We start from the raw sequence: 23,396 nt of genomic DNA on the forward strand, positions 1-23,396 counted from the left end.
TATTATTATTATTATTATTATTATTATTATTATTATTATTATTATTATTATTATTATTATTAATTCCCCAGCTTGCATGACCATTGTTAAGAATTCTGGGAGTTGAAGTCTGCCTCAGATCACCCACTTTTCCTGTCTTCCACATAGCTAAATGGGTGCCAGTTGCTCTTACTGAGAGAAACAGTCAAGGAATAATTGAGAGACCATAGTGAAGCCATCTTCCTATGAACTCTGTGGGAAGCAATAGATCCCTGTCCACAAATGAAAGGGCCAACTCGCTGCAATCAATTAGCCATGGCCAGTTCACTGCGGGACAGGAGTTACACTAATATCAAAGAGATGGTGGACAGAATCACCAAGAAAGGATGCAAAGGAAGGGACAGAATGAGTTGTCCCATTCCATGCTCGGGGAGCCCTTGAAAATCCTGCTCAGATGCTGCTAAAGATAGATAGGCAGATGCCAGTAGAGCAGTGGTTTTCAACCTGTGGTTCGGGACCCCATTTGGGGTCGATCGACCATTTCATGGGGGTCGCCAAGCAAGGCTGTCCGCCATTTTTTTTGTCCGCCATTTTTTTTGTCCGCCATTTTTTTCCCCTTTTCCGGCGGGTGCCTTACCTCCCTTGGACTGGGCCAGCTGGTGGTCAGCCTGCTCCATCTCTACTGCTTGCCAGCTACGCCTCGGCCGGCGCAGGGGGCGGAACCACGCATGCGCGGCGCTCCTGGGCAGGGAAAGTCCTCGACTTACGTCCGGTTGGGTAGTCCTCGACTTACGATTGGTTTAGTCCTCGACTTACGACCGGTTTAGTCCTTGACTTACGACCGGTTGGGGTCGCGGCATTAAAAAGGTTGAGAACCACTGCAGTAGAGCAAATAAAACAGCCCAGGATTTTGCAATATAGTTTTTTTTACACACACACACACACACACACACACACCAGTGACCTTTCCCCCACTTTTGACAACTATGAAATAAAAGCGGTCTTCTTGACTTTCCCTTGATTTATATTGATTTATTCCAAATCTCGTGAGAGAGGCTGACAAGCAAATGGAGGCAAAGTTAAATAAAGGCTAAAAGAGGCATCGGAGGTATTTGCACATAATAAGGGCTACAATTAAGTGACGGTCTCTCCTCTTAAAAATATAAAGTGGCAGATGAGACAAAAATGATGAATTGGGAGTTACTGCAAAATTTTCACTTCGATTTTGATTATCCCATCTTCTGGCAGTAAGTCCTCCAATTGCCTTTGATCTCCTTGTTCTTCGCATTGTGTTATCGTGACTTCTCCTCTCCTGATTTCTAGGATTTTGCAGACTATCTGAAAGTCATGTTTTGAACCTGTCAGGAGAAGGCAGTTTGCTCAGACATGGTAGCCATGCCAGCTGGTAAAATTCTCTTGGAGTTAATGTGCTTGTTGGTTCAACCAAATCATATAAAATTCTGTCTGGGCTATTCATTATGATCATGAAAAACAGAATACCCGGGCTTCATCAATATGCAGTCAATTCACTTCACAATTTATGTTGTGAAAGCAGATGCACACAAACGCACGGACATGCACACACACACATGTTACCCTACTCGATCCCTCTTTAATGCTCCACGAAATCTCCAAAAACCAAAACAAGGCTGCTGGGAAAGCACATTTACTCCGGTTAGTGTAGCATTTGCTTGCTACACTAACATAAACATGTATTCTTTGCTCTATAAATTTTGAGTATTTGTAAGTAAAGCTGGGACATGGCAGAGTCCTTTTCTCCGTTTCTAAAGTGGCACATGCCACTCTAGCGCAGTTTTTCTCGCTGGCTCAAGTTTTCGGTGGAAAATACAATGTTTCCGCTAGAGAAATAAACTACTCTATATTCACTACTCTGTCCTATGAAACCGTCACGGGAAGCTTGCTCCTTCGTTGAGTCTGACTTGGTGCAATTCCATGAAACATTACAGATGGTGAGCTGTATTCAGGAACTGCCGCAGACTTTATGGGGAGAGATTTTGCCATTTTCCGCACTCTGGGGCACCACCACCCGATCCGGACCGAACAGCATGATTCCCGCTGGCTCAATGGTAAGTCTCCCTCTTCTTTTATATTTTCTTCACATTCACCAAATTCTAGCACTGTTGGCTTCCTTTCAGCACTAACCTGCTGTGCAATATTAAAGCGGTCAATGACATGTACAGGAGTCGCATTACAAAGATGGAGATATTGCCTCAGTATTAACTACACGGCTGTTTCTGGTGCCAGAGACCGCATAAGCGCCGTTGCTGTAGACCTTTGCTTTGCTCTTAGAAGTTGGCCTGATAACTAGAAATAGGCTTTGTATGAGTTCATTTCCCTGCCTTCCATCATGAAACCAACAGCTGTCGTACATTTAGCGCAAACTCTCATTGACATGCAAATATTGGCTTGGCCCAAGATGTCCATTTCTTCTTCAGCCAGGCGGAATTTTAAACATACCTGGAGTCAGTTTCTAACTTGCGGTTTTGGAGGAAGCATATTTGCATGCAGGATGGAGGAACAAAGTTTAAGGCCCTGCTGACAGAGACGTTTCCAGAGGCAAATCTGATCCCGTCTGCTGCAGTTGGGTTACATGTCCAGCCAAAAAGGATGGGAGAAAAGGGAACTCTCAAAAACTGCTCCAGCCTAAGCACAGAGGAGACATTCTGTTCCAAAATTCAAAACAACAGAATCAGTAGGATCATTTCTTTTTAACGTAACTCAATCATTCTTCAGGATCGGAGGGAAGGGGCTTTTAACCTCCATAGCTATACTGGGCTCCCACCCAGAATCTGAAACTGTGGCTGGTCCTTTGACTTAACAATTCCTCTCAGTTCATATATTTTATTGTCTTCCTGCTTGCTTTCTGCTTCGTTTTCCCCTCAGATTCCCTGTTTCCACCAGCCTGGGAAGATGGAGTTTTGAAAGATGGCATCCGCAGGAGTTTAAAAAAAAAAAATCCAGATAGCAATTACCACACCACATAGTTTCAGCCAACATCTTGATTGTTCTCTCTCACTCACTCTCTCCACACACGCACACAAATTTAAACATAAGTAAAATAAATGAAGGTTGCAACTTCATGAGAGTTTTTATGTCTTGTGGGATGTTTGGGACCTGCCCTTTTTATTCTGACATTTTTATTACGTTTTGCAACTGATCCTTGTCGTTCCAAACATGTGAATTGTATTTGCTTTAAGCCACATCTTTATGTGTGGGCTCATCTGGGCACCTTTGGGTTTCTCAAAAGTTCCAGATGACAGTCTATAAAGTATAAAAGCCACGTCTTTGAAAACCCCTCGCTGTTGGGTTGTTACAAGGAAAGTCTGCAATAGCTGTGGACTTGTACCATAAAGTTTTTTCTTTTTCTTTTTTTTTACAAACTTAAAGAATTTGGGAAGCCTTTTAATTAAATCAGCACCCTGCGCCAGACAACGTAGCTTACTGATTGGGAGTCCTATAGGCACTAATGTAATATAAATAACAACAGTGAACCTCTGCCAGACATCTGGTTCTTCTTGGTGTCTGAATAAGAACAGTTCTGGACAGGTTTGTGGGCGTGTGTGTGCTGTTTGTGAAAGATGCATCAGTAAACCATTCTTTTTTGTCTATGTTTTTATTATCATCTTCAACAAGGGTGTCAAACTGCCGGCCCGCGGGCCGGTTTCATCATACCAGAGCCGCGCCCACCCCATTGCCGGCAATGGTGAAAAAGCTCCGATACGTCACGCGACGTCACATGACGCCACGAGTTTGACATGCCTGATCTTCAAGATAGCCACACAGGCAAGGCTAGAGAGTACCTATAGAATAGAAATTCTGTAGCTCAGGCTGGAACTGTGAGGTCCTTGGTGGTGGTGGTGGTGGTGGTGGTGGTGGTGATGATGATGATGATGATGATGATGATGATGTTGTTGATGATGATGATGATGATGATGATGATGATGATGATGATGATGATGGAAGGGACCTTGGAGGTCATCGAGTCCAACCCCCTGCTCAGGCAGGAAACCCTATACCATTTTGGACAAATGGCTGTCCATTCTCTTCTTAAAAACTTCCAGTGTTGGAGCATTCACCACATCTGGAGACAGGTTGTTCCACTGGTTAATTGTTCTAACTGTCAGGAAGTTTCTCCTTAGTTCTAGGTTGCTTCTCTCCTTGATTAGTTTCCATCGGTTGCTTCTTGTCCTGCCTTCAGACGCTTTGGAGAATAGCTTGACTCCCTCTTCTTTGTGGCATCCCCTGAGATACTGGAACACTGCTATCATGTCCCCCCTCGTCCTTCTCTTCGTTAAACTAGACATACCCAATTCCAGCAGCCGTTCCTGAGCTCAATGGTTTTCTTGCTTTTTCTTGCTTTCTTGCAGATGGTTTGCTATCCGCAAGGCAGTGGTGGGATTCAGCCGGTTCACACCATTTCGGCAGAACCGGTAGCTAATTTTTTGCTGCCCAGGCCCAGAATGGACTTCCGGAAGTGGTATCCATGCATAGAACTGGTTGTTCACATATTTGAATCCCACCACTGCCACAAGGTAACATCTTCTGTGCTAGAAAGGAGTGAGGTTTACTCTTTGTTTATATACTCCTCTTGTCAGAGTTGGTGGAGATGTCGCTTTCTCATTGGCGGTTCTTTCATTAGGTGGTTGTTTACTGTTTGCTTGTTTGCCTGGTGTTGCTCCTAGTGGTAATCTGGCTGTTCATTGCTTGTTGCAGGTATTTTGGATTGTTTTTATTGTCTCTTCTGGTGTGTAAACCTGAACGCTGATTTGTCTGAGTGCCAAACTTCTAGGAATTCCCTACCTCTTGGGCCTTTAACTTGGTCTAGAGCAGGGGTCTGCAACCTTGACAACTTTAAGGCTTGTGGACTTCAGCTCCCAGAATTCCTCAGCCAGCTATGCTGGCTGAGGAATTCTGGGAGTTGAAGTCCACAAGTCTTAAAGTTGTCAAGGTTGAGGACCCCTGGACTAGAAGACCTCCAAGGTCCCTTCCAACTCTATTATTATTGTCATTGTTATTATCTGCTGTTGCACAGCCCTCCGAATCTCTTATTTCATTAAGTCATTTGCAGGTGGTTGAGGAATCCTGGGAGCTGAAGTCCACAAGTCCTAAAGTTGACATGGTTGCAGACCCCTGCACTAGAGTGCTCACAGTTTCCCAGGTGAAATTATGGTTGACTCTGACCATGTGTTGTGAGTTTAAGGACTTTATATCCTATCTTCTGCCTCTACGAGTTGGTGTACATGGACCTTCCCTGCTCGTCTTCTGCCTGTCTGTCCTACATAGTGGCTGTTAGTGGTCAGTGGTGGGATTCAGCAAGTTCACACCACTTTGGCAGAACCAGTAGCTAATTTTTTGTTGCCCAGGCCCAGAATGGACTTCTGGAAGTGGCATCCACGCAGAGAACCGGTTGTTCACATATTTGAATCCCACCACTGGCTGTGGTGGGTTGAGTGGCCAACACTACTTGATAAAATGGCACAGGTATCCTTTTATAGGTTGATTATGGATGATGTTGTACAGCTGTTCTGTTTATTGTTGCTGCAGTGTACTCCTCTGAATAATGTTCTTACACGGCTCCTCTGGTGGGAGGTTGGGCTGCAACTTCCATGTTGGATCAGAACAATTTTGCCATATCAGTTTGTCTGCTGAGGGGGTGTTCCTACAAGGTGCCAATCAAATCAGGACCGGCAGCAGCTGATTCACTTGGTCATTATAGGAGGAGATCCTTCTGTGGGGGCAAAAAAACAGGAGTTTGGGAGCACCTTTTTTGGACTAACCCATTTTATTAAAAGGTGGAAGCTTTCAGGAAATGCCAGAGCCCCCCTTTCTTTTGGTGACCACCCATAGGGTGGGTTTTTTTTCCACCAAAGGACACATTTGATATTTGGGAGCTTATTTTGAGCATCCTCCTGATTACCGTGGTGGTTTGGCCAGCCAGAAAACATCAGCAGCAAACAAAAAAGAGTATCCACTATTTGATTTTCAAGAAGGTACTGAGACATGACAGGGATGCAGGCGATGCTTGAGGTTGGTGCTTTATTTTATGAGCTTCCTAAGTATTCTTTTTTTTTTACAAAATTAAATGAGGCAAGTCTAGGAGGCTGATGGATGTCAGGAATAGCTATTGGTCACATTATTGTCTGCCCCTTCCATGCTCTAGAGCAGGGGTAGGCAACCTTGGCTCTTTTATGACTCATGGACTTCAACTCCCAGAATTCCTGAGACAGCTTGGCTTGGCTGGCTCAGGAATTCTGGGAGTTGAAGTCCACAAGTCATAAAAGAGCCAAGGTTGCCTATCCCTGCTCTAGAGAGCCAGGCTCTGTATACTGTTGTGCTTTAGGCATGTCACACCATATCTGAACTGGAGAACCTCAGATGACCACTAGATGGGAGCGAAGGGGTACAGAAAAGGCAAGTATTTGCTATCATCTTGTGGTCATTCTCATTTTTACAGCACAAATATGATATGCTGTATTATATGTGCCTTGTTATGATCACTCTTCTGTGACAATCATCTTGCCTTTTTTTCATGCTGCCTGCCTGTGGCTCCTTCCAGCAATACTACATAGTTATTTGTTCTTTTACCAGCAGCCTGCACTAAAGAGTCATACATGCATATCCATGCCCTACAATGAAGTCATTTCAAACTGCCCCGCAAGGGATTGTTATCATAGGGGAAATAATTTGTGGGAATTTTGTCAGAAACCTGCATATCATCCCAGAAGGACAATTTGCCAAGGGCCTGATGAAGTTTGCACAGTTCTGTTGAAAGAAAAATCTTCATCAGGGTCCAGTCCAAGCTGGGAATAAACAAAATGGAGACTGCTTTAGAAAGAAGGTTGCAGTTTATTGAAGAGGAGAGCCAGACAGAAAGATGGCTCTGGGAAAAACTGGCCACATGTAGCAAGGAGTGGTGGGTTTTTATACCTTCTGGGGCTCTTGAGGTTGTTTCCTGTTCCTGTTTGAGGTTTTATATTTCCTGACCTGAGTCTGAGTGTCCCCTTTTGGTATTGGTGGGTTAATCCTATTATGTCTCCTGTCCTTAGAATTTGGGTGGGGGTTTGTAGATTTTAGGTGTCTTTGTCTTCCTAATGGCTTCCTGGCTCCAACCTTCCTGAATGGATTATTACATCTGCATTTCTAAAAGCAGGCCTCTATTTAGTTTCTGCTTGGGGGGAGAGAGGCTGGGGATGGTTTCTGGGGGCTGGTTTCTGTCTTTTTTTTTTTTTTTAGATCTTCTCCATTATTCCTTTGGGGAAATATATTCTGCCTTTTTAATATTCCCCAAAATATTTCTTTCTCTGGATTCTTCCCACAGTTCATTTAATGATGGTTATTGCAATTTACTGAGGTTTGCTGCTGGTCTATAACTCTAATAAAGATTTGTTGTTGTTATTGTGGTTTGCGTAAATACTCACCACAGACTAATTACAACAGGCTCCAATGACGGTCCTCTGTACTGAGAGCAGTCCTGTCAAAGTGTACATTGCTGGTCTATAAAGATGCAGGGCATAGAAAATATCTTTTGATAGTAGCTAAGGACAAACACTAATTAAATGAATTAAACATGAATTTGAGCTGGTGGTTAAGGTACAAGGCTAGAAAGCAGGAGACAGGGAGTTCTAGTCCCCCCCTTACGCATGAAAGCCAACCGGGTGACTTTGGACATGTCCCTCTTTCTCAAACCACGGATGTCAGGCTCAGGTGACAAGCCAGTTAGTCAAAACCTGTTGCAACCAATGGGTCAACTTTCGCTTGATCAGAAACTGGGAAACTGACAGAAAAAAACCCTACAGCTTTTCATTAATTTCATTACATGCATGAAGAAGCAAGACTAGAAGCAACAGCAACACACTACAGAATATGGGTGGATATAAAAGAGCATGTAACATCTGGACAGTTGACGAGTGGGCCCGGAAACCCAGTTTGATCATAGCTTGGGTTCGCTAAGTCAGCTACCTTGCAGCCTGTTCCCTTGTTGCAGAACGGAGCCAAAGACACAGTGGGAAAATTTCCTTTACCACATTTGGAATTTATTCTCCCCAGCGATCCTTATTCTACAAGGGCCTCTTTTCCCAGGAAAGCCATCTGCAGGCAGCCGAGCAGCTCAGTAACATTATCCATCCATACATCTAAATCTGGATCGCATCTGTATGTTCCTGGCGGTTTGGCTAGCCTTAAAAGCAATGTGTACCTAGTAAGAGTATTATTTCCTGTATTATTCCATTCACACCAGGGAAAAGTAAGGGGTTTTTCCTTTTCCAAATTCTTCCTCTGTTGGCAGCCTCATGCACCATATATCAAAACCCCCAGGAAGTGAGCTATAAAAAGGTGGCAGTTAGGTTTCAACTCTGTACTTGTTACTCCATGAGAATTCTAGCTTTAGGTGGTGCAACTTCCATGTACTCTGCACATGTATTGCCCTAGGTATAAAGTCCCCTGCTCGGTTCTGTATCACCCTGGTCACCTATTTTCATTTCACACACAAACACAGAAACATAGAAATACACATGATAGAATAGAATGGAATAGAATAGAATAGAATAGAATAGAGTAGAGTAGAGTAGAGTAGAGTAGAGTAGAGTAGAGTAGAGTAGAGTAGAGTAGAGTAGAGTAGAGTAGAGTAGAGTAGAGTAGAGTAGAGTAGAGTAGAGTAGAATAGAATAGAATCTGGAAGGGACCTTGGAGGTCTTCTAGTCCAGCCCCCCGCTCAAACAGGAGAACCTATACCCATGGTGGCGAACCTATGGCACAGGTGCCACAGGTGGCACGCAGAGCCCTCTCTGTGGGCACATGTGCCATCACCCCAGTCCTAGGCCTTCAGATGGGTTTTATAAAAAGTTTTCACTTTAGGCCTCCGCCACCGTGTGCAAAAAAAAAAAAGGTTCAATCAAATCAATTTCAACTTCTCGCTTTCAACTTCTCGCGGGAAAAAAAAAGATCTCGCAAAGTTGAAATTGATTGATTGAACTTTTTAGTCCCACCCAGTCTGCCATTACCACGGCAGCCACGCCCACCCAATGGGCCACACCCACCCAATGGGCCATGCCCACCCGGCACCCGACGATACATAAGTGGGTTTTGGGTTGCAGTTTGGGCACTCGGTCTCTAAAAGGTTCGCCATCACTGACCTATATCATCTCAGACAAGTGACTATCTAGTCTAGTCTCTTCTTAAAAACCTCCAGTGATGGAGCACCCACAATTTCTGGATGCAAGCTGTTCCACTGGTTAATTGTCCTCACTGTCAGGAAGTTTCTCCTTAATTCCAGGTTGCTTCTCTGTTGGATCAGTTTCCAACCATTGTTTCTTGTCCTGCCCTCTGGTGCTTTGGAGAATAATTTGATGCCCTCTTCTTTGTGGCAGCCCCTCAAACACTGGAATACTGCTATCATATCACCCCTGTTTCTTCTTTTCTTTAAACTAGCCAAACCCAAGTCCTGCAGCCGTTCTTCATATGTTGTAGTCTCCAGGCCTTGAATCATCTTAGTTGCTCTTCTCTGAACTTTTTCCAAGGTCTCAACATCTTTTTCGTAGTATGGTGACCAAGTAGTGTTGTCTACATGATTGATTTCCATAGGTTACAGTTTTTAAAATACAGCATAGTAGTTTTCAAATAGTTTTAAAAATTCGTGTAGAGGTAATTTGGCTTGCGTAGGACCTGCTCCAAAACTTGCTGGGAAGAAGAAGCAAATGATGGTTGGAACTGCTGGAAGAATGTAAATTGTGCGCACACTTAAAAAATTAATTCAGAAAAAGTGCTTTGAACTTGGTGTGAGGAAAGGGCCAAGACTTCTCTGCAGCCCAATAAAGCAACTTCCTGCCATTTTTCAGACTTGTGCCTGTGCCTGAAAAGTATTGTTGCAAGAGGATATTTATGTTCAAGTAACAAAAAATGTAATTTTAAAGCAGCTGAAACATTTAGTTTTCAAACTGAAGCCTGGAAAATGCTACAAAGCTTTAATGAATAGCAGAAGTCAAGAAAGGTTTCTGCAACTTAACTTGTGAAATATGCACTCCACTTATTTGAATATAGAGGTGGTCCAAGAAGTAATCGGAAGAGATATACAGTTGATAAAAATGTTCATCTTTTTTGCCCCAAAATGGTTCATCTCAACCTGTCTCCTATTTCCTTTTCCCCTTCATGGGGTCATTTGTAATCACAGAACACCTCAAAGATTAAAGGAGAAGGAGAAGGAGAAGGAGAAGGAGAAGGAGAAGGAGAAGGAGAAGGAGAAGGAGAAGAAGAAGAAGAAGAAGAAGAAGAAGAAGAAGAAGAAGAAGAAGAAGAAGAAGAAGAAGAAGAAGAAGAAGAAGAAGAAGAAGAAGAAGAAGAAGAAGAAGAAGAAGAAGAAGAAGAAGAAGAAGAAGAAGAAGAAGANGTTGCTTCTTTCTTTGATTAGTTTCCATCCATTGCTTCTTGTCCTGCCTTCAGGTGCTTTGGAGAATAGCTTGACTCCCTCTTCTTTGTGGCAGCCCCTGAGATATTGGAACACTGCTACCATGTCACCCCCCTAGTCCTTCTCATTAAACTAGACATACCCAATTCCAGCAACCGTTCCTTATATGTTTTAGCCTCCAGTCCCCTCCCTAATCATCTTTGTTGCTCTTCTCTGTATTATTTCTAGAATCTCAACATCTTTTTTTACATTGTGGTGACCAAAACTGGATGCGGTATTCCAAGTATGGCCTTACCTTGGCATTATAAAGTGGTATTAATATTTCATGTGATCTTAATTCCACCCCTCTGTTAATGCAGCCCAGCACTGTGTTTGTCCACTAGGACTCCAAGTTACTACTATTGAGCGAGGTACCACCTATATTGTACCTGTGCATTTGGTTTTTCTTGCCTAAATGTAGAACCTTGCTTTTTTCACCATTGAATTTCATTTTGTTACATAGCGCCCAGTGTTCAAGCCTGTCCAGATCCTCCTGTATCCTAAGCCTGTCTTCTGGAGTGTTGGCTATTCCTGCCAGCTTGGTGTTGTTTGCAAATTTGATGAGTTCCCCATCTATCCCTTCATCCAAATAATTGATGAAGATGTTGAAAAGCACTGGGCCCAGAACAGAGCCCTGGGGCACCCCACTACACACTTCCCTCCATGTAGATGCAGTACCATTGAGGACCACACGCTGAGTACGGCCGATCAGCCAGCTACCAATCCATATGGTGGTGATGCTGTCTAACCCATATTTTTCTACCTTATCAAGCAGTAGGTTGAGGTCTACTTTATCAAATGCTTCACTGAAGTCCAAGTAAATTATATCCACAGCATTCCTCTGGTCCACTAATTTTGTCACCTGGTCAAAGAATGCAATAAGATTTGAATGGCAGGATCTGTTTTTGACAAACCCATTTGTTTGAACAGGACTGAACAGGGAAAACAGGTTGAACAGGTTGAACAGAGGAAAAAAACCTACTGCTTTTCATTGTTCTATAAAGTAAGGAGAGGTAGGCAGCAAATAAATTTAAAAAATAAATAAATAAATACAATGATGGAAAAAACACAACTTGTAGCTATCAGAAGCACTTAGACCAGCGGTTCTTAACCTATGGGTCGTGACCCCATTTGGGGTCGATCGACCATGTCACGGGGGTCACCAAGCAAGGCTGTCCGCCATTTTTTCCCCCTTTTCCAGCAGGTGCCTTACTTCCCTTGAGCTGGGCCAGCTGGTGGTCGGCCTGCTCTGTCTCTGCCGCTTGCCAGCTACGCCTCGGCTGGCACAGGGGGTGGAACCACGCATGTGTGGCGCTCCCAGGCACAGAAAGTCCTCGACTTACGACCGGTTGGGTAGTCCTCGACTTACGACCGGTTTAGTCCTCGACTTACGACCGGTTTAGTCCTCGACTTACGACCGGTTGGGGTCACGGCATTAAAAAGGTTGAGAACCACTGACTTAGACTTTGGAGGGGGGGAGAACTAATTAAACCAGAGAGAATAATTGCTCGAAATGAGTTATTTCCTAAAGAGGAAGCTCTTATTCAGCTTCTCTAGGGAATTATTAGAAGAGTGGAGGTGTTTTCTTCAGAGGGAAGCTTGGGAGCCCACAGACTGCCAGAAGCTTCTCCTAATCCCAAATGTCAGCCTTACCCACTGAGCAAAGGTTAAGGCAGACATGTCAAACACAAGGCCCGGGGGCCAGATGCGGCCCGCGAAGTGGTTTCATGTAGCTCGCGAAGCCATCCTGGAAACAGTGAGAGAACGGCCCTGGCCCAGGCCGGCCGGGAGCCAATGTACAATTTTGTGGTGGCCATCTATGCTGAAACACATTCAGTCTTAGCTCCACAAGGCCATCTAGAAAAAACGAGGAACCAGCCCCTGCTGTGTCGGCCCCGCCCCCTGGGTGCATGCTGGGGAGGTGTCACCCTTTGTGGGGAATGAAGAAATGGACCATGCCTTGGCGGTTGCCCAGGTCCCACCCCCTTCTGCCAGAGACCCTCAGATCTGTCCCACTCCTGCCCAGGCCCCCACAGGCACCCTTGACGCGAACGATGTAGAGCTGGCCACACCCACCCAGTAGGCCACACCCACTCCATCCACATCCACCCAGTAGGCCGCACTCACCCTGGCCACACACCCCCGCCCCCCCCGAGGGTAACCACAATGCTGATGCGGCCCTCAATGAAATTGAGTTTGACACCCCTGGGTTAAGGAGTAATGTATTACCCAGTTGGGTTTTATGCTCTGCCACCAAAAAGCCTTATGACAGATTTCTCATATAGGAAAAATAGGTGCTCATCTTTCCTATGAAGAACATAACACAGTCTCAATAGGAGAAGTTCTTGTCCCAGGATTTACCAGCCTTAATTGTTTCTCTTCTGGTGGGCCATAGGAAATAAGCAGCTGACTGCCTCAGCTGAGGGTCTGTGTGTGGTGGAAAAAAAGTGAGGGGAATTGCACAGAAAAGTGGGGGTCCCGATAATGCCAGCTGTCCCCAGCCTGATCACTCCTGCTGACATCACTCTCCGGACTGGAGCTTTCCCTCTGTGAAAATCGGGACTGTTTGCAAATTAATTAGTTTCTGGCAACAGCTTGATTATTGACCCGGAGTGCATAGAATGGCAACCATTGGATTAGTGTGTGCGGTACAAAGGCCTAGTGAGACACTGGAACGTAGTTTGCCAAACAGAGATCAGGGCATGAATGGAGGGAAGCAAATTCTCCTTTGGAGACACCATGGCGAAGGTTAAGTGCTATTAGACCGCAGTGCATGGACCACAAAGCCAGACGGGAAGGAGATGGATGAGGAAAAAAGCCGTGGCTGGTTGATTCCCAGGGGGTGGCCGAGAAATCAAACTACTTAACTGAGGAAGCTCCGTTATAGAGCACAGATGCAATCCTATTAAGCTGTCAGTCCTGTTCAAACAGCAGCCCGCTTTTCCACTCTGAAATCCGAGCTTTGGAGAGCCCGGTGGCATTTGATTCCAAACAAATGGGCATAAAATTGCAATTCTAGCACAGCTTCAGGCTTTGGGTACTGTCGTAAGGTTCAACAAAAAGAAGATACCATGTTCCCTAATTGCTCAAATAGCTGCATGGCTATATTAAAATAATTCCACATAATTCCTTCTGCAAGTAAAGCAAAAGGTATATAATTTCTCCTTTGGGGTATGGATAGTAGAGAATATAGACAGTTCAGGTCTTCCAGATGGGAGGGTTGCAATAACTGTCCCTACTTATTAGAAAGGTAATCAGGAAGATCCCGTAAATTATAGACCTATTAAGTCTATTAAGTATTGTAAGCAAATTATATGCAAAGCAAACTTTAGCCATGGATGGAATCAGAAGGAATTAAAGAGGATGAACAAACTGGGTTTAGAGAAGGCTTGTCAACTATAGACTAAATTTTAGTATTATATTATTCACAAATATGTGAACAATTTAACCTCAGCTGTATAAATGACATTTCTAGACGTCAAATATGCCTTTGATTCTGTAACTAGAGATATATTCTGTGGATACGTTTCAGAATACACTGTCTTGGACAGTTACTTTATTTGGTACCGAAATGATACACTAATTCCTATCTGGGAATAGGCTAGAATCGTGGTGGCAAACCTATGCACGGGTGCCACAGGTGGCACGCAGAGCCCTCTCTGTGGGCATGCACGCCCTCGCCCCAGTCCTAGGCCTTCAGCTGAGTTTTATAAAACCTTTTTGCTTTAGACCTCTGCCGCTGTGTACAAAAAAAAAAGGTTCAATCACTCAATCAATTTCAACTTCTCACAGGAAAAAAAGAGATCTTGCAAAGTTGGAATTGATTGATTGAATTTTTTAGTCCCACCCAGTCTGCCGTTATCACCGCAGCCACACCCACCCAATTGGCCACACCCACCCAATTGGCCATGCCCACCTGGCACCCAACGATACATAAGTGGGTTTTGGGTTGCAATTTGGGCATTCGGTCTCTAAAAGGTTCACCATCACTGGGCTAGAACAACCACAGAGTGAGGTGTGTGGCAGGGATGTGTTCTGGTAAGGTGACCAACCTTCCTCCTTTAGGGAGGACAGTCCTCCTTTTGTAAGTTCTGTCCTCTCTCGAAAAGTGTCCTCCTACATGTCCTCCTTTTCCATATTTGAAGACTAATCTGCAGGGCTTTTTTTTCCCTCATAGAACGCTCAGAATGGCGTTCCGGCACCTTTTTTTGATGGTTTTTTTTTCAACTTTTGCATGAGCTGTGCTACTCCCGCTATTGGCTTTCGAAAGCCAATAGGAATTGCTGCTGAGCGCGCCAAAACACCCGGCTGGCAAACTTTGCACATGCAAGTTGTCTGTATTATTGTTGCAGTGAATAAAATGTTTCTTTTATTTATGATATTTTTTTCTTCAATTTATTTGTGTCCTCCTTTTCATTGTAAAATAGTTGGTCACCTTAGTTCTGGCCCTTTTGCTGTTTAATCTGTCCATCAATTCCAGTCGTGCCCCCCAAAGTAGCAGGCCGCAAAATCTAAGTATTATTGTACACAGATCAAATAGTCTTATTTCTCTTTCTCTGACAGCTTCAAAAACGCAATGGATGCTGCAATTTAATATTTGTAAGGAAAATAGGATAGTAGTAACTTTCTAGAATTCTGACATTATTGTCTTCTTCAAAAGAGTCAAAATCCAAAGTTGGAAGATAGAGGGAAAATCAACTGAATGTGTCTAAGTCTTCAAACCCCTGGGAGTGGATTTCCAAGGAAAGACGGAGGGCCCCCCATGATTTTGTCTCCTGGGGCTTTAAGTTCTGCAAATGCCATCAATGTTCTATTTCTATTAAATTAATACCTGCAGCTGTGGAACTGTTCCAGGCCTAGCCCAAGTATGTTAGCAATCATTCATGCTAGCAATAATTCTCCCGAGTGACTCCAAACAAAATTTCCAAGGTCTGTACTTTAGCACTCACCTAGAGGAGGGCTGGGGAATTCTGGGAGTTGAAGTCCACACATCTTCAGGCTGCCATAGTTGAGATAACCCTGATGTTACTGAGCAGGAATGTCAGACAAAGCCATTTCTTCCCTGAGCCCAATCTGTGCCTTCAGGTTAGAGATTTCCTATTCCAATTTGTGGTTGGTTCCTGGAAAACCCCAGGATCTTTTGCAGGCTGTACATGGGCTCAACTAAGCCTCTTGTGTGCAAATACACAAGGAGTATTATCTTGATTGGCAAGAAGATCAAACACTCGTATGAGGGTTCCCTGCAGGAAATCGGAGGACAGGAATGAAAAAGATAAGAAGTAGGAATCAGATAGAAACCATCACAAGAAGTAATAGAAATACGATATGGGGAGTGGATAAGCAAATAAAGGGATCTTAAAGTGAGTTTTAAAAAGTTGAAATAATGTCTTAAGATGGGAGGGAGATCTGTATCTCTAGACTTTCCCATTATGATCTGAAGGTGGTTGGAAGTTATGCATCTGCACAACAGGGCCCAGGAAGTTAACCAACAATAGGGCTGTCAGACTTAGTCATCTGATGATTTATTTCCTTCCTTGCACAGCTTGTTTCGATTTTGTAAAGAAAATATATTTTCAATTACTTTAACAGCAAGATAAATGAAGTGGAAGAGTACAGTGTGATTACCTATCTAGAGGAATATTTCCACTTTAGCAAAATAACCCCTTCATTTCTAGCCTGTAACGGTGCTATCTTTTCCACACAGCCAAAGAATTGAGCTGCAATGGAGGGTTTTTTTTTCAGAAATCTTCCCCATTTGTTACCTTATCTGGGAGATGGGGTTCCTAGTTATAACTAAATAACTATTCCTACTTATTTCTCTTTCTGTTTTGCCCTCCCCTTCTTTACCATCCTTAAGTCTCAAATCACCCTGCCTCAGGTGTTTAAAAGGGAGGACTTGACCTACAGCGGGAGAGTGTGTTAAAATTTATGGACTGTAGTGCTGCTGCCTGTTTTCTGTTCAGTTGTTTTCCTTGCCTCTGATGGGGCCCTGAAATTCATCACCCCATGGCATCAAAATGTACAGAGGGTCGCTAGTTGGTCAGTGGATGTACTGAAGTAAAATTGCTAAAGAGAGACTTCTTCCCAAGGATGATGGGAGGGAGGCTGTAAAACAGGGGTCTGGCTGAGGAATTTTGGGAGTTGAAGTCCACAAGTCTTAAATTGGTCAAGTTTGAAGACCCCTTAAGCTGTCCATACTGGATCTACAACTAGACAAGGGCCAGACCTCCCTTAATAAGGACACGGCCCCATGGCTTCTTCCCCTATGGCAGGGGTAGGCAACCTCAGCTCTTTTATGATTCGTGGACTTCAATTCCCAGAATTCCTGAGTCAGCATAGCTGACTCAGGAATTCTGGGAGTTGAAGTCCACAAGTCATAAAAGAGCCGAGGTTGCCTACCCCTGCCCTATGGAAATGGAAGGCTGACATACCCCATTTGTGAACACTGAAAACACACCGTATTAGAGTATCTACAAATGTGTGGGAGTGTTAACTTTTCAGAAAATGCAGTAGAACAGGGGTCCCCGACCTTTCTTGATTGGTGGCCTGGTGCGGGGGAGGGGCGGAGACGCCTTTATGCGCATGTGTGCACAAACGGGGCTACAAGCGCGTGCACAAATGGGGCCATTATTGTGCGTGTATCACAAACGGGGCCACGAGCGCCCACCGCAATGCTAGCGCGAGTGGCGGGAGTATGTGCTCATGGCGACCATAGCACCTGCATGATGCTGTGATGCAAGCACGAGTGAGGGGTGCACTCGTGGTGACGCTAGCTAGTACCTGTACAACATGCACGGTATCATTAGTGCCCACATGACACCGCAACACTAGCACAAGTGGGCGGTGCACGTGCACATGTGCGTGCACTGGCCAGCCACTCAGGTGGCCCAGTGGCCAACAGCCCACAGCCCGGTAGTGGGCTGTGGCCCACAGGTTGGGGACCTCTGCAATAGGGTATATGCATGACAAACTTTAGTGAACTAAAATTGGCCTTTAAAGGACAAAGAAGAAGAACATTTATAGTGACAGGAAGATGGATGGTATAATCAGGCAGACAATTCTTCTTTTTCAGGGTAATCCCGATGATATTACCTTCCCCCACTCCCCGATTTATTTATTTATTAAGCGGGGGAGGGGGAATTAACAATATCAATCAAAAGATCCATCCATAAATAATGAAACTGTGAGCTAAAACACTGAGGTTTATTCCTCACATTTTTACTGCTAAATTAAATTGGAAATTACACATTCTGTCGACATGAATACCAAGCAGGGCTGTCATAATTGATGCAAAAACACTGAATACCAAAAAGGGTAATGAAGATTATTTTTTGTGCTCATTTCTGCCAACTGTTGTTTCTATGCCGTGATGAATTTCAGTTACATGACAAGTTAGTGTAAAAAATAAAAAATAAAAGCAAAACAAAATGATTCAACCACAGCTTATTTCAAACTTTACTGCACCATGGATCTTCCTTTAATAGATTTTGTGTCAAATTTGTCTACACTAACTGCGAAAATTAATTATAAGCACCACAAAAATATATTCAATGCGATCCCAGGTTTGTAGCTGTCTCTGTGTCTACAAAGTCTTGAATGTTTAAAATGCAGCAAGGAACAAGGAGGAAATATATTTGGGAGGTGAGTGAAAATGAAAACACAAGAAGTAAAGAATCGAGGCTTAGACAAGTGTAGAAGTACTTCATGTTTGCTTATCCCAAAGATAAACTCCGAGTAGAGCATCCATTCCACATTCCATCTTGTGTGAAAATCCTTCATGACCTCAGATATTGATACAAATCCAGTTCAATTTTGTCCTCCAGGTTGAAGGAGTTAAATGCTTCCCCCACATGCCCCCCACTCCATCCCCCCAGGGCTCTCAGCCTAGGAGCAGTACCAGTAATTGCCATTACTGATGATCTTCCAGGGCTGAACACCAGATGAAGAAGTGAATAGAATAGAATAGTAAAGTACTTTACTTTACTGCATCATAGATACATGTTCAACTCAATGTTGACTCCTGGCAACTGTCTTCCCTTCATGACAAGAATTCAGAAGAGGCTTGCCATTGCCTCCTTCCTAGAGCTGAGAGAGAGGGACTGGCCCAAGGTCACCCAACTGGCTTTGTATCTAAGGCAGTACTAGAACTCCTGGTCTCCCGATTTTTTAGCCTGGCACCTTCACCACCACACCAAACAGGCTTTCTAAACATTACCAGCCTCTGGACTCCAATCTAACATCTAATGGCATCTCATCCAAGGCAATATAATGTCTCTTGGTCCACATGAAGCATTAATGGAACTCAGACAGAAGTTCTGGGATTTAGACTCACAAAACGATAGGCCCAAAACTGGTGCAATTGCAGCTTCTCCACGGACAGTTCCTAGCTACTTCTATTACATCCTGAATATCTCACCCAGGAGTCTTTTTAACCTGGCTCAAATGGCACACTGCCTTTTATAGCAATAGCACTTAGACTTATAAACTGCTTCTCAGAAGGATGGAAGGCTGAGTCAACCTGGACCGAACTGCCGGCAGTCAGCAGAATTAGCCTGCAGTACTGCATTCTAACCACTGCGCCACCACGGCTCTTATGGAGACCATAGAGTTGGAATATTCTAGTCTCCTACACAGAAATCATCTGGGCTTCTGCTGAGGTAGAGCTAGAGTCAATAATCCATGCATTACTGCACTGCCCGTTGTGTCACCCATGAGGTCTGGCCCTCATAAACCCAATTTTCGGAAATAATAGTTTTGTTTCTGATCAAGAAATTTAAATCTTCCTTCTGCTGCAGCTAACGCAGACAAACCATTACAGAGGTTGCCAAGTTTCTAGCAATAGCCATGGTTTGCAGAAGTTAGATGACATCCTTTTCTTAATATTAATTGTTTCAGAGCATGTTTTCTTTTTGTTCTGTATTTTAAATTTAACAGTTGTATTTTATTGATGTTTCTGAATTTTGAATTCTGTATGTGTCTTTTATTGATGTCTTTGGGGGCATTTTTGTCTTTTCTGTGCCACTATAATTGCATGCAGAGGTGAAGGAAAAAGAGAGGTGAAGGAAAAAGGGCAGTACTAGAGATAATTTGTTGATGTATACAGGAGCCAACAGAGTAGATCATACGCAGGGCCCTCCTCTCTAGCAGATGTAGTGTATGTTCCGTATTGTGTGTAGACCCTCAATTCTTAGATGATAAATGAAACATCCAGTGGTCCCCACTGAGAAACATGACCTAATCCACCAAAAGAGCTTATAGAAGTTTCCTACGATAACTGAATTAGCCAAATCACAGGCAAAAATCCAGCGATCATTCGCTTCTGAAGATCAACTTTGGTTAAATTCTTTAAAGTTCTGCGTATAAATTCAGTTTTCTTTTTTGGCTTTCTTGTTTGGATTTATAATCTATATGTGGGCCAGGCAAAGAAAACTGTCTTCTTAAAATTAAACAGGCTGAGCAGCTGAGAAGGACTGTTTTTGTAAGGAATCTNAGGGGTCTGGCTGAGGAATTTTGGGAGTTGAAGTCCACAAGTCTTAAATTGGTCAAGTTTGAAGACCCCTTAAGCTGTCCATACTGGATCTACAACTAGACAAGGGCCAGACCTCCCTTAATAAGGACACGGCCCCATGGCTTCTTCCCCTATGGCAGGGGTAGGCAACCTCAGCTCTTTTATGATTCGTGGACTTCAACTCCCAGAATTCCTGAGTCAGCATAGCTGACTCAGGAATTCTGGGAGTTGAAGTCCACAAGTCATAAAAGAGCCGAGGTTGCCTACCCCTGCCCTATGGAAATGGAAGGCTGACATACTCCATTTGTGAACACTGAAAACACACCGTATTAGAGTATCTACAAATGTGTGGGAGTGTTAACTTTTCAGAAAATGCAGTAGAACAGGGGTCCCCAACCTTTCTTGATTGGTGGCCTGGTGCGGGGGAGGGGCGGAGACGCCTTTATGCGCATGTGTGCACAAACGGGGCTACAAGTGCGTGCACGAATGGGGCCATTATTGTGTGTCTGTCACAAACGGGGCCACGAGCGCCCACCGCAATGCTAGTGTGCGTGGCGGGAGTATGTGCTCTTGGCGACCATAGCACCTGCATGATGCTGTGATGCAAGCACGAGTGAGGGGTGCACTCGTGGTGATGCTAGCTAGTACCTGTACAACATGCACGGTATCATTAGTGCCCACATGACACCGCAACACTGGCACAGTAGCCAACAGCCCACAGCCCGGTAGTGGGCTGTGGCCCACAGGTTGGGGACCTCTGCAATAGGGTATATGCATGACAAACTTTAGCGAACTAAAATTGGCCTTTAAAGGACAAAGAAGAAGAACATTTAAAGTGACAGGAAGATGGATGGTATAATCAGGCAGACAATTCTTCTTTTTCAGGGTAATTCTGATGATATTACCTTCCCCCACTCCCCGATTTATTTATTTATTAAGCGGGGGAGGGGGAATTAACAATATCAATCAAGAGATCCATCCATAAATAATGAAACTGTGAGCTAAAACACTGAGGTTTATTCCTCACATTTTTACTGCTAAATTAAATTGGAAATTACACATTCTGTCGACATGAATACCAAGCAGGGCTGTCATAATTGATGCAAAAACACTGAATACCAAAAAGGGTAATGAAGATTATTTTTTGTGCTCATTTCTGCCAACTGTTGTTTCTATGCCATGATGAATTTCAGTTACATGACAAGTTAGTGTAAAAAATAAAAAATAAAAGCAAAACAAAATGATTCAACCACAGCTTATTTCAGACTTTACTGCACCATGGATTTAATCTTCCTTTAATAGATTTTGTGTCAAATTTGTCTACACTAACTGCGAAAATTAATTATAAGCACCACAAAAATATATTCAATGCGATCCCAGATTTGTAGCTGTCTCTGTCTCTACAAAGTCTTGAATGTTTAAAATGCAGCAAGGAACAAGGAGGAAATATATTTGGGAGGTGAGTGAAAATGAAACAACAAGAAGTAAAGAATCGAGGCTTAGACATGTGTAGAAGTACTTCATGTTTGCTTATCCCGAAGATAAATTCTGAGCAGAGCATCCATTCCACATTCCATCTTGTGTGAAAATCTTTCGTGACCTCAGATATTGATACAAATCCAGTTCAATTTTGTCCTCCTGTTCAGGTTGAAGGAGTTAAATTAAATGCTTCCCCCCATGCCCCCCACTCCATCCCCCCAGGGCTCTCAGCCTAGGAGCAGTACCAGTAATTGCCATTACTGATGATCTTCCAGGGCTGAACACCAGATGAAGAAGTGAATAGAATAGAATAGAATAGAATAGAATAGTAAAGTACTTTACTTTACTGCATCATACATACATCTTCAACTCAATGTTGACTCCTGACAACTGTCTGGCAGGTCCCTTCATGACAAGATTTTAGAAGTGGTTTGCCATTGCCTCCTTCCTAGACATACTTGAACACTGGGCACTATCTAACAAAATGAAATTCAATGGTGAAAAAAGCAAGGTTCTACATTTAGGCAAGAAAAACCAAATGCACAAGTACAGCATAGGTGGCACCTTGCTCAATAGTAGTAACTGTGAGAGGGACTTCGGAGTCTTAGTGGACAATCACCTAAATATGAGCCAGCAGTGTGCTGCAGCTGCCAAAAAAGCCAACACAGTGCTAGGCTGCATTAACAGAGGGATAGAATCAAGATCATGTGAAGTCTTAATACCACTTTACAATGCTTTGGTAAGGCCACACTTGGAATACTGCATCCAGTTTTGGTCACCACAATGTAAAAAAGATGTTGAGACTCTAGAAAGAGTACAGAGAAGAGTAACAAAGATGATTAGGGGACTGGAGGCTAAAGCATATAAGGAACGGCTGCTGGAATTGGGTATGTCTAGTTTAATGAAGAGAAGGACGAGAGGGGACATGATAGCCATGTTCCAATATCTCAGGTGTTGCCATAAAGAAGAGGGAGTCAAGCTATTCTCCAAAGCGCCTGGAGGCAGGACAAGAAGCAACGGGTGGAAACTAATCAAGGAGAGAAGCAATCTAGAACTAAGGAGAAACTTCCTGACAGTGAGAACAATTAACCAATGGAACAACCTGCCTCCAGAAGTGGTGAATGTTCCAACACTGGAAGTTTTTAAGAAGAGACTGGACAGCCATTTGTCTGAAATGGTATAGGGTTTCCTGCCTGAGCAGGGGGTTGGACTAGATGACCTTCAAGGTCCCTTCCAACTTTACTATTATTATTATTATTATTATTAGAGCTGAGAGAGAGGGACTGGCCCAAGGTCACCCAACTGGCTTTGTATCTAAGGCAGGCCTCGAACTCCTGGTCTCCAATAGTTGGTAAGCAGTGTGCTGTCTGGGTTACATTTGTAAAAACAGTTCTTAACAATTAATTTCTAATCTGTATTCCATATATTAATTTTGTTCACTTTCCTCTTTCCCCGAGACATCCTTTTTTGCAGACATTGCGATAATACAATTCTTGTTATTTTTATAAATGACAATTTAGTATATATTTTTTCCAATATTCCTAAAAAATAATCATCATATTAATACATTTCTTTTTCTTTCCATTCATTTAGATTGTCTTATCATCGATCCTGTTACAATCCTTACTTTAGTTTATTTCTCCCACCAAATTCTAAAAATTTTTACTGGTAAAGGTTTTCTCAGCGATAAGTTACATTTATATTGACAGACTTAATTCTATTTTTTCCATATAAGCCATCTCACATTTTTATGTTTCTTGAGTATTAATATATGGCTCCTGGAGCGCGTAACCGGCCCCAGCTGATCCTGCTGCACCTCAAGCGTGCTGCCTGCTTTGATGTCCGGCTCCTTTTTCTGAATTCGCGTCCTTTTGAGTGCTGTTACATTCATTATCAGGGTGTTAGGCAGATTCGATGGTAAGGCATCCTTGCTTCCCCTGCATACGGCTCCCCCGCTGCTATATGTGTGTC

General features: G+C 43.5%; 1 protein-coding gene across 1 annotated transcript in view; it reads left to right on the top strand.

The window, feature by feature from the left end:
- Positions 1 to 23,396, top strand: part of SEMA3A (semaphorin 3A) — a gene marked incomplete at both ends in the record, with an annotated part of 85,890 nt that overhangs the window by 43,791 nt on the left and 18,703 nt on the right. Inside the window, one exon of the mRNA XM_015826756.1 lies at positions 1,947 to 2,066. Within this exon, the coding sequence (XP_015682242.1) occupies positions 1,947 to 2,066 (120 nt within the window). The remainder of the gene's footprint in view (positions 1 to 1,946; positions 2,067 to 23,396) is intronic.

This window comes from Protobothrops mucrosquamatus, unplaced genomic scaffold (genome assembly GCF_001527695.2).
Source record: "Protobothrops mucrosquamatus isolate PMUCROS unplaced genomic scaffold, P.Mucros_1.0 scaffold3280, whole genome shotgun sequence".
NCBI classification, from domain to species: Eukaryota; Metazoa; Chordata; class Lepidosauria; order Squamata; family Viperidae; genus Protobothrops; species Protobothrops mucrosquamatus.